The following is an 11,775-nucleotide window of genomic DNA, read 5'->3' as shown; positions in this document are numbered from 1 at the left end:
GTTACGGAGCTGGAGCTGGTGCTAACAAAGGCTATGGTGCACAACCCAATGGTACCAGATTTCATTTAGTGTTATAAAAGTTTCTCATGTAGAATATTTTTTTTCGGTTTCAGTGGGATGGAATACTCATGTAATGTTGTGTTTTGTCCCTAGGTTATGGAGCAGGTGCCGGAGCTACCAAAGGCTATGGAGCTAAACCCATTGGTGAAAACTTGTTAAAATACACACATTGTATACATTAAGGAGTAGTTTCCTGCTATTACATATGGAAGACTTAAAATGCCTACATACAACGGATATAATTGATATGTTAGAAGGACAATCATTTCAATTATTTTGTACAAACAAATAACGTGCGGTCCCCAAGCGGTGATTGGACAGTTGATTTTTTTTTCATTGTGCAATTTCCATTCCAAAAAAGAAAAGGCTGCTCCAAACCTCTTCATGAAAACGATGTATCGCCTTATATATGCCTTTGCTGATCTGCTGAAAGGGCAGCACAGAAATATAAAACACTAAGGCCAAATTGTCCTCTCAATCTTAATCTACATGCAAAATACTTGAAAAAATATAGTTGTATTCCATGGCACTGTTGAGATTTGCAAATCATGTGTTTAGAATATTTAGTTTTTTGCAGGATTCAGAAATTTGTTTATCAATATCAACACATTGTTCTTTACAGGCTATGGTGTTCCAGCTGGTGTACCTAATGGACAGTTGCCTGAAACTGCATTTACTGGTAAATGATCCTGTACACGTATCTTTTTTAACACTGTTATTGTAATATTTAAATTTGCTTTAAGTTATACAGTTTGCTGTATAGACCTTAGGTTCTAAATTTCATTTTTTTTATATTTTCTATATAATTCCCACTCTTTGTTTGGTTCTCAGGCTACGGGAAGGGTCCAAAGGGTCCAGGTGTGTCCAACGAAAAGGGCCTAAAAGGTGGAGTCCCCGCTCCTGAGCAGCCGAGTGAAACACCTGAAGAGATTTTTGCAACTCCACAGGAACTAACAGAGGACGTAGTACCTGTTGTCCCCGAGCCGACGAGCGGTATCGTTGTCATGGTGACGCAAGAGAAATATCAAAAGCAGACGCCACATTTGACACCAGCAAAGAGCTACAAACAGAAACCCCAGTTCCCTCAGGCCACAGCAGCACCAGAACCAGAACCAGAAGCAGTACCATATGCACAACCAGAACCAGCGTTTCCTCAGGGGAAAGGCCCAATGCCTGTATTTGAACCCACACCTGAGCCAGGACCCATATATCCACAAGGCAAGGGGCCAAAGACCTTCACATCTGGACCTGCAGCAGAGGTTCCTGAGTCCCACCCGGCACCTGGTGTCCCTGAAGGCAAGTACCATAAACCTGTAAATCTTTTAAAAAAATCAAATGATAAAATATTATTATTATCTTTATATAAGATTAGATTAACATTACTTCTAGATAGAGCCACATACTATATTTATTTTATATTGAACAAATTATCCCAATTAATTGCGTGTAACACCACCAATTATTTGACCTGTTCTTCACAGTAATTTAATATCCCAAAAAGTATGTCAATATGATTATATTTGTACAACTTATTCAAACTAATGCAGTCATATGATATAATTCTGCACTTATGAGCTTTAATGAAAATATCTACACACATTTCCTTTAAGTTTGAATGGGACATAATATTTAAAACACACTTTCTTAGTGTTTGTGCTCGTATATCTGGAGTTGTTACCAACCCGCAAACTGTGAAATGAGTCAACCCATACCGTGTGTTTTGGGCTGTCCGGGTAATAAAACATGAGTTTCAACAAGAAATGTGGATTTTGAGTCATTAGAATACTGTATATTGCACCCAGTTTGAGTCTCTCAACATCATGATAACTTACTGTCTATGCAGACTGACAAAAGAACAAGGTTTTTCTTTAACATGAAGCATGTAACCGTGTTCTAGTAAAAACCCAAAGATACAAGTATGACTCTTAATGAGCATAATATGTATATAATAAATGTGGTTGTTTTTTTTTAAGTGGAAGTGAAGAAATCTGAGCTTTGGCAACCAAAACACAATTGTTTTAAATATGTATGCACCTTTCTTATGCACACACAGAGAACCAGCACTCTGTTGTTGTTCAGCATTGTCTTAATTATATATAAAATAAATGTCAGTACTGTATCTATTTCTGTTCAGTTCATTTTGGACTGTCTGCAATCAAAATATGGCAGGTTTTTTTCCTGGAAAATGATGATATTGCTTTTAATTGATTTTTTGATTATCTGTATACAATGGAAAATGTTCAGTGTTTTTTCTTCTACAGATTTATTTTTATGCATGGGGACATAATCAGTGATTCTTTCCATACTTTATTACCTAGATGAAATGTTGATGAAACATGTGACCTCTAGGTTTTGTGACTGCAACTGCTGTGCCTGAGCAAAAAGAGGCAGAGACAGAGGTTCTTGTGGAGATAGACAGTGACAGTGAAGGGGATGCTGCCCCTACGAGCACACAACCCCCCACTGTCACTGCAACAGTAGCAGCTAAAAGTACACAGAGTATCACTCCTGAAGTAACTGTGGGTGTGCCTGAGTCCACACCTGAAGAAGCAAACCCCGAGAGTCAGCCTGAGTTTGCACCTGAAGTAGCAAACCCCAAACATCAGCCTGAGGAAGCACCTGGCAGGGTCAGGGGCAAAGGTCTCCCTACAGGAGAAAGTGGCGAAACTGGTAAACGTAATCTTGGTTTAGGTGTGGTTACTAGCGTAGTGCATGTGTGAGAGTTGACCCAATCCGGTTTCTGCAAGTCTGTTGCAAAATTGTAGATATTATGATGACTTACACTGCAAGACGTGTGTTGTTTTGATGGTTAGGATTCAGTCTTACTTGTAATACTTTGGTCAATTAAAGTGATGTTCTCGATATCAATCTAAACACACAAATACACACCCAATAAGGGGGTGTTATCAAAAAGAGTTTCAGTATAGCTGTCACAATATCAGATGTTTTAATTTTTTTATCAATCATTTTCGAATTGTGATATCTATCTAATGAATGTCAATGAATGTGATCATATCTGTATTATTGAAATATTATTGAAATATTTTTTTTAAATTACAAAACCGTTGATTCCGGTTAATTGACACCCCTATTTTGAATGTATAAAGATGTGAACGGAGAAAGAAAAGCCAAGTATTACATTGAGAGTGAATCCTAGCCAGTGCTCATGGTTGTAATTGTTTTAGCTAGAAATATGTTGTGCGTTTACAATACTGTTTGTTTTTTGTGTTGCATGTTTTCTAAAGTTGTCTGAGAAAATGACCAATAACAGATGTGTTTCTCTCCTATGTTTCCTTGTTTAAACCCTCACCAAGCTTTTTCATATCTAAATGATCGAAATGTTACTTTTAATGAGATATTTAGGGAAATCCGCTTATTTGCTGTTGGTAAGCCTTTTGGTACATATTATACGTCATACACAACATTGTGTTAGTTAAGGAGCTTTGCTAGTGATTGTGGATGGATGTTGTCACCTCTGGACAGAGCCAGGACAAGTGTTTCCCTCTGTTTCTGTAGCCTTTATGCTAAGCTAAGCTAAAGGTGTCCTGGCTGTAACTTCATATTGACTTTACAGGCAGTAGAGAGGAATCAATCTTCTCATTTAAGTCTGGGCAAGAAAGTGAATAAGTGTATTTCCCAAAATGCCAAACTTTTCCTTTAACCTGTGGAGCAGGTTGAGAATGAACCAATACATATGTTCATTTGTAAAAAGTGTGAAGTGTTACTTTGTTGTTTGGTCCTTGTGATGTATTTGATCTTAACCCTTAAGAAGGTTAATTTGGAGCATTCATGGTGCATGATGGGACTTTTAGGTTGAACCAACTGATTTCTTTGTTACCACATTGTGTCTTAATGATGTGAGTGTACCATATTTTTAAGAGAAATAATCTGTTAATTAATTAAAAGTCCCGATCTTACAGTTTGTTCTTTACGATTTCCAGACAATGGAGGAGCAGTCGGCATCACCAAGGAACAAGGAGCTAAACCAAAGAAACCTGGTAAATATTTCTCTTATTTTTGAAAAATATATACTATAAAAGCTTAAGTCTTGCGCCACATGCATTCATGTCCCCCATGAGATCTTCACGAACTCCTGAACTATTCATGTGGGGCCATCATCAGCTCTTATCAGCTTTACTTTGTATTTAGAGCTAATAAGCATATTCACAAGCGAAACAAAACTAGTGATCATGATATATATTAGACAGGCTAAACATCAGCATGACTGTGTCCAGAGGCTCATTTTCTCATGTGTTCATGTTTGTTTTACTATAAATTCCCAAATTGTGCTGATAATACATGTTAATGTTCTAGACTGTGGACCATCGGGAGTGCCAAATGGACAATGGATGAAAATACCAAGAGCTGGTAAGTATTACATTCTCCAATTGTCAAATGGCATTTACCTGGTAAAATGTGTTAATTTATTACTTTTACCGCATGTTCAATGTATTTTTAAGGAAATTAGAAAGTTCACGGTAAAACCTTGGAGGACAGTAAGCCTTCACATGAACACTCTTATCGTCTTTAGCTCATATTTATAACCTAACATAAGTATTTGTTTCACTACCTTAATCATGCAGGTGCTGGAGCTGGCACCAACACGAAAGGTACTTATACCCTGAGCTTAGTCACTAAAGTATAATTGTATTTGACATGCATACAAGGATACTTACAGTATTGTTACTATGGTTGATTATTCTTTCATTGATGTTTAGGTTATGGAGCAGGAGCAGGAGTTCCAAACAACAGAAATGGTGCTAATCCCAACGGTAAATACACTTTATTCCTCACTTTGAATATTCAATTGTGTAAAATGTGCACAATAAAGCATTTTGCACATTATACTTCCAACCTTCTCCAGGTTTGATATTGACTGTATGCCTAAGTGTCATAATGTTATGCCATTGTTTAGGAAACGGTGCCAGGGCAGGGGGGGTTTTAATTGGAGGAGGTAAAGAAAACAAACCAGGTAAGTAGCCCGCTTATAAAACATCTGAGGTCAAGAGTTATGATTTTAAATACATAAAGTACAATCTAGTGTTCTGGTAATTTTTAATTTACTGTGTGTGTTAATTTAGTTGTGGTTTATTCGTTTATATACTGTATATGTGTGAAAAGAACATATGGCTACTGAAGCACTCGGAGGCAATTGAGGAAAAAAATCCTGTGATACAGTTTCTGAATCTGACCTAAGAAAACAGATTTTTGTAGGGTTTTATAAAGTGACATTGATCCATCTATTTATCACTGCACTTACATATTTTTTCAAATGTACCATGATGTAAAGGTGATGTCTTAATAAAGTTGTATCTGTCCAAAGGTTATGGAACAGGAGGCTACAACGCCCCGGCACCCGGCAACGGATATGGCGCTGGTAATATTTACTGTTAATATAAACACACAGTGAATATTGATAGTTTCCTTTTTCACTGCCAAGGAAATGTTGATTTGTTGTTAAAGTACCCTTGGTTTGTGTGTGCAACAGGTCTGGGATATCCTTATGCCCGAAAACCTCAGCAACCTGGTGAGTGCTTTTTATTTTTGTATGCAATTCAACTTCATAGGAATTGGAATTTGTTTTGATAATTTCTCTGTATGCTCTCAGGTTACGGACAGGGAGCTTACCTCGGAGCTGGATATGGAAATCCATACGGAGGTACGTTTTAAAGACTAAGATTTAAACATTGTCTCTTAATTGAATTTGTAAGCTGATGATAGGTAAGGCTGCATATTTGTATGTACTAAGGATTAATATGACCCCCAAATATTCAGTCTTTCACATTTTAAACTTTGTTTTACTCTTCTCAGGAAATGCAGGTCAGGGTGAAGCAGGCAAGCCCCAATCCGGTAGGTTGTGATGTTAACACTAACTTTGTTCAAGCACTGAATCCATAAATGGACATTATATACTTTTACTTGAGATATTTTTATATTCTTGAAGTTGCTGCTGTGTTATTGCAGGCCTTCTAGCTAAGCATACTTTTCCAAAATCAGATCATTAAGGTAGGTTATGATGTCTTTTTTGCAGGGTATGGAAATGGATACGGTGCTGGTGTACAACCAGACTATGCAAGCAAGTACCGTTATATGAAACCTAGTTCCTTTCATTTTGTGTGAATTACAGTGAAAGTTAACATTTCTCTTCTCCTTTTTAGGTCTTGGTCAAGGTGTACCCGCTGCTAATGGAAAATCAGGTACAGTTAAAGATACATACGATTTAAGAGTGAAGTGAATAAGATCTACGTAACATGAATATGAAACAGTGAAAATGAACATATCGTCCACTTCACTACTGATTCCAAACAGCTCGCTGCACCCGCACTGCGAGGTGGACCCAAGTTCCCATCAGCAAAAACTTGTGGGTTTGCTATCCTGGCTCCAAAATGGTGGAATGAGCTCCCCATTGAAATCAGGACAGCAGAAAGCTTACACATCTTCCGGCGCAGACTGAAAACTCATCTCTTTAGACTCCACTTCGAGCGATTGAATTACTAACAAAGCACTTATATACTAATAAAGGGCTGGCTTATCTAAAGCCAGTTGAGTAGCTCTTGAAATGTTTGGCTCTATGAAACCTGATGTACTTATATGATTCTGTTTTCTTCAAGGTTGTATCTTCCTGGTCGAATGCACTTATTGTAAGTTGCTTTGGATAAAAGCGTCAGCTAAATGCAATGTAATGTAATGATTCAACAGGTGGTGCCAAACAGATGCCTTACAATGGAGCCCCACTGGCTCCTGCTGGAATTGATGGTAAGACGTGCTGACATATAAAAACATTGTTCGACAGTGAGCAGAATAATTTATAGCATGTCTGTCTATTTTTGTTCATCTAAAACATTGATGACCAACACATACAATCTGTTTGTAGGTATATTAGTGCGTTTGCTTTCACTTCAGTATTCTTATGATTGAGTTCAGTATCATTTTTGTGATAAATATTATCTATATATTCATCTCGAGGTGTAACAGTCACTAGATCTGATAAACATGCATTTCCTCTCCAGGAATGAGCCAGTTTGAGCCTCAGGCTGCTGGTCTTGGTCCAAATGGAAAAGCGGGCAGCATGTACGGTGGTATGTATATCTTTAGTTCTTTCAAGTCTGTTATCATAAAAGAAAACTTAGTAAGGGAAAAAGCACAAATTGGCACTTAAAGAAAAACATTTGTAAACCAACTTTCTCCATGTTGTCAGGAATGGGAGGCTATGGAGGTCAGACCCCGGGAATGGGTGTAGAGAAATCTAACGCCAAGTATGGTGAGTGCCTATCGATCGCATTTCTCTCCTCAGTGTAAAGTAGCCTGGAAAAAAGGAAGTTTCATTTTCAGTTTCTTTAACTCCTTAATATATAGATAACAACATTGTGCTAACCTACAGTATTCTCTGCTCTCTGATTTAGGCATTGGTGGGTTGCAATTTGGCGGACAACCCCTCAATACAGGTAATAATGGCGCAGGAAAGTATGGTATGTGGATAATAAATGTTATAAAGGCTTGTGGACACTGTGTGTACTTTCCTAGGGAACTACACATTCACTGTAAGAATCAATGAAAGCATTTATTTTCGGTCCAACGAGTCTTTTCAATTCTCTCCAGGTTATGCTGGGAACCCCTATGCTAGTGCGGGCATATATGGTGAGTCAATGAGTATCTTTTAATTCGAAATAATTCTGCAGTACCATGAGAACATTTTGAGTGTGTTTGTCTCAACGTGGATATACTATTAATGATGATGTGAATTTTCAAATACTTGCAGGTGGTCTTGGTGCCGGCATGGGAGGGAATCCTGCACCCGCACAATACGGTCAGTGTGATGATGGGACACAACGTTGTTTTGGAGATCGAAGATTTGTATTTATTGAAGTAGCCATTTAAGTAAATGCCCACACTGATAGAAGGATTTAGTCCAATTTAAAATGTAAAAGCTTGTTGGTGAAAAGGAATCTTGTCTTGGTATATTTTGAGATGTAATGTTTTCCCTCCATCTGTGTTCAGAATACGGTGGATTACCCAACGGTGGGCAGTACCCTGGTGTCGGCAGTAATGGTAAAACAGCCGGCACATACGGTGAATAGTTAGCTTTAACATATCTGATGTTAGCTACACAAATCCATCCCTTAACCTTTATCTTATTTGTCTTCTTCCTCTGTTCTCCATCTTGACAACAGGTTACGGGAGAATGCCTTATGAAGCTCAGCCAGCTGGAATAAGCCCTGAAGCCAAATCTGCTGAAACATATGGTAAAAACTTAAATGTTGGGAAATACTCTTAATAGCTAATTTTGTACGATAAATATGAAGCTACTTCAAGCAGCTGGTATGTTTAGCTTAAACTAAAGATTAGAAACCCAGAACAAAGAAAACAAATAGCCTCCAGGCACATCTAAAGCTCAGTATTTGTGTTATTCTGTTTATTTAAAGGAATACATTCTTAGCATTGCATTGTTTTATTTCTTTTTTGCAGGATATGGACATGGTTACAATGGAGGTGTACAACCTGAGTACGCAAGTAAGTACCATTTTTTGAAACTGATTTTCATGAATTACAGCAGAAGTTCAAGCAAAAATAAACGTCTATGTTTTATCAGGTCTTGGCCAGGGCGTACACACTGCTAATGGAAAATCAGGTATGACATGTGAGAGTACAGTTAAATAGGATATTGATTGAAGACATGGTACAACAGTGAAAATGATGAATTATAGTCTAATTTACTGCTGATTCTACAGGTAGTCCCAAACAGATGCCTTACAACGGAGCCCCGATCGTTCCTGCTGGGCTTGATGGTAAGAAAAGCTATCATATAAAAATAGGATTTAAGATTGAGCCGAATAATACACATTGTAATCCACAATGAAAAAAAAAATTCTTACAGGAATGAGCCAGTTTGAGCCTCAGGCTGTTGGCCTTGGTCCAAATGGAAAGCTGAGCAGCATGTATGGTGGTATGTATAACTTGATTTCTTTCAAACTTTTTATAACACAAGAAAACTCTAGAAAAACACAAAACGCACTATAAAAATAATATCAAATGTAGTCCAAGCCATGAAACCATAGACTGGCTATTTTCTCAGACAGACATTCGAAAAACATTTTATACACAGCTTAGTAGTTTTAAATATTTAATCAAACATTTTCTTTTACGTCTAGCTGCGTCACAATATCAGACTGAACCACTTGGACAGAACGGAAAATCCACAGGCATATACGGTAAGATTCAGTTAAAGGAAATGACAGCTACATTATAATTCTCCCTTTATTTATCGTTGTATTATTTGTTTACAATGTCCTCTCTATGTGGCTACTAAGGTGGTGGTGAAGTTCCCTATGCACAACAAGCTCCTGTTCTTGGAGGGGATGAAACATCTTATGGGAAATATGGTACGGTTTATCCTTTTGTGTGTTCTTTACACAACAATCAGGATTAACATGTTTACTAAAAGATTCCACTCTCAACAGAAAACCAGGGACAGTACCAGTCACAGCCTTATGAAACTGCATCTGAAGGTGAGAACAATATTTTGAGCTTATTGCTGCTGAATGCTTGACCAGTTTTCTCTTAGAATAGTGCAAATATATATATCTGTTTGCCTTATGAGCCGCTGCCTCTTCAGCCAGATTCAGCTGTGAAATCTTACGGTGCATTAGGTACAAAGGTTTCTTTTTGAGGGACTAACAACACAAATATACCTCAGACCCCGATCATTAACGTTTTTTTATCTTCTCCTGCCCTATCAGTGGAGGGAGAGGGACAGACGCCAGAAATTGCGGTTGAAGGCGAGGGGATGTCCCTTGATAGATACGGTAAGATTTGAGTGTGTTTCTGCATGGTGGTTTCTTGTGGTATAATAAATGCATAAAGGTAATAATAAACTGTTTGTCACTTTCAGAACATGTGGGCTATATCAATGGAGAAGCTCAGCCAGAAGGTAAAGGGAAAACTGAACTTAATATACCTAATAATCTGAGTTTACAGTAACACAATTAACTCTGTCCTGTCTCTTCCTCCCCAGTTGTTGAATTCCCTGGAGTTCCCACTTCCAGCCCCACCCTGGCCTACCCCTCGGACTCCTCTGACCCCTCCTATCTGCCCGTGGAGGTCTTCACTCCTGCAGCAGGAGTCGAGGACCTGTCGGACCCAGCCGGCTCTGACGACCTCCTCCTCCACTCTGCCCCCGCCACAGAGACGCAGGGCGGCGATCAGCCTGAGGATATGCAGCATCAAGAGGAGATGCCCCGTCAGATACACATCCAGCAGCATCTCAAACTGCATTTTCACCCAAAAGGCAAGTCCTCCAGAGGGTCAAAATAAACTGAATTGCCAATTTGTGGTGTCATACGCCAGGCAAGATGTTTTCCTGTTCCCAGTCTTATGTCGGTTGAGTTGTGTTCTTGCATTATCCCTAATGTTTGTAACACATTATCAACCTAGAGAAATATGTAAGGTCTGTTTCATTTGGTCTAGCTTTATGTCTATGTATTCCCTTTGCTCATGCGTTTTTGTTTGTCTGCCAGAAGATGTCAGAAATTGACTTGTTATCCAGCTGTAATCCACATTTAGACCTTTTAAGATCTTAGTTGTTTTTGAATATAACATACTTACCCGATGAAGGGTTTTAGTCATCACACATTGATCTTTGAAAAATTGTGAGCAAACGATAGCAGCAGCCAGGCGGCATTGGAGAAACACTGATTTTTAACATGAACCCTTGTGATGACTGACTGTGGTGAATCTCATGACCTGACACGACTCCAAAATACCACCACATTTGGTATTTAGTTTTTGTTATGGTTGAGGGACACCTAATGGCAGAAAACAACATATTGTGCTTTTAAGCTACATAATAAACCTACAGATGTGAAAGTAGTGTAAATGGAAGAAAGGGAATCAGGTTTTTTTTCCAAAATGTCCAACTCCTTTAAAATCACCATGTTGGACATAAAATTCCGGGAAAACACTTTGAAATAAAACATTGTTTGCACAACTGATTATTGTTCTTATCTTCGTTTTCAGAAGCAGCAAACACCCGCAAATTTGATTTGAATGGCTTCTTTGGGAATAGTGGCTATCAAGGTAAGAACAGAATCACTCAATCCAAGACATTATGATTTTCCGTTTGTTGTGCATCTACCTAACTCATGTCTCTCCACACAGGTTAAAACTGCAGACAACGACGATTATAACCTTCTTATGCCGTTGTATATTATTTTAGAATATTTCCTAATTGTATATTATTTTGTTCTGTCTTTTGAATAGTCCTGGTGTTTTTTGTGCTTGTTTGTAGAGAAAAAACTGCATTTAGAGTTGTTAGATTGACTTGTTTATGTATATTTGTATGTACCCTACATTACCTTGTTCTCCTGCACTGCCTGCTCACTGCAGTGCAAAGAAATGGAGTTTGTCTGCTGCGAATATCAGTGTTGTGGTAGAAGCAGTCTGTTTTGCCTGATATTATCTACTCATATAAATCCTGTAAACATAGTTCAGTCTAATTTATTTTGCTTGGGAGAGGGTTTTTTACTACTTGTGGCAAATATCTGTTTATTGTACCGAATTTGAATGAAATAAAACCATCGATGAATACCAACAGTGGAAAGTGGTTGTTTGTGTGTTTCTAAACATTTGATATACAGCGTCGGTAGTAGACAATAAGTTGTAATATTTACTCAAGTATGATACTATTGTGCGAGCTAGTTGTACTCCAATTCCTGCTAC

General features: G+C 38.1%; 1 protein-coding gene across 1 annotated transcript; it reads left to right on the top strand.

Annotated features, from left to right (window-relative positions):
* Positions 1–7,260: 7,260 nt before the first annotated feature.
* Positions 7,261–10,371, top strand: cmn (calymmin). Its single transcript, XM_010780046.1, has 16 exons — positions 7,261–7,321; positions 7,464–7,505; positions 7,660–7,698; positions 7,820–7,867; positions 8,059–8,109; positions 8,232–8,303; positions 8,527–8,571; positions 8,651–8,689; positions 8,790–8,846; positions 8,936–9,004; positions 9,210–9,269; positions 9,369–9,440; positions 9,519–9,566; positions 9,798–9,863; positions 9,950–9,988; positions 10,073–10,371. The coding sequence occupies exons 1-16, from the start codon at positions 7,261–7,263 to the stop codon at positions 10,369–10,371; spliced, it is 1,107 nt and encodes a 368-aa protein (XP_010778348.1).
* Positions 10,372–11,775: the final 1,404 nt, after the last annotated feature.

This window comes from Notothenia coriiceps, unplaced genomic scaffold (assembly GCF_000735185.1).
Source record: "Notothenia coriiceps isolate Sejong01 unplaced genomic scaffold, NC01 NC01_scaffold00021118, whole genome shotgun sequence".
In the NCBI taxonomy this organism is placed as follows: Eukaryota; Metazoa; Chordata; class Actinopteri; order Perciformes; family Nototheniidae; genus Notothenia; species Notothenia coriiceps.
Note: the sequence above shows the minus strand (reverse complement) of the source record. Positions and strands in the feature narration are given on the sequence as shown.

Coding starts and splice junctions, on each gene's coding strand:
- cmn (XM_010780046.1), top strand. CDS start 7,261: ATGGGAGGCTATGGAGGTCAGACCCCGGGAATGGGTGTAGAGAAATCT. Junction 9,005..9,209: donor GCTGAGCAGCATGTATGGTG/GTATGTATAACT, acceptor TTTTACGTCTAG/CTGCGTCACAATATCAGACT. Junction 9,567..9,797: donor TTATGAAACTGCATCTGAAG/GTGAGAACAATA, acceptor CTGCCCTATCAG/TGGAGGGAGAGGGACAGACG.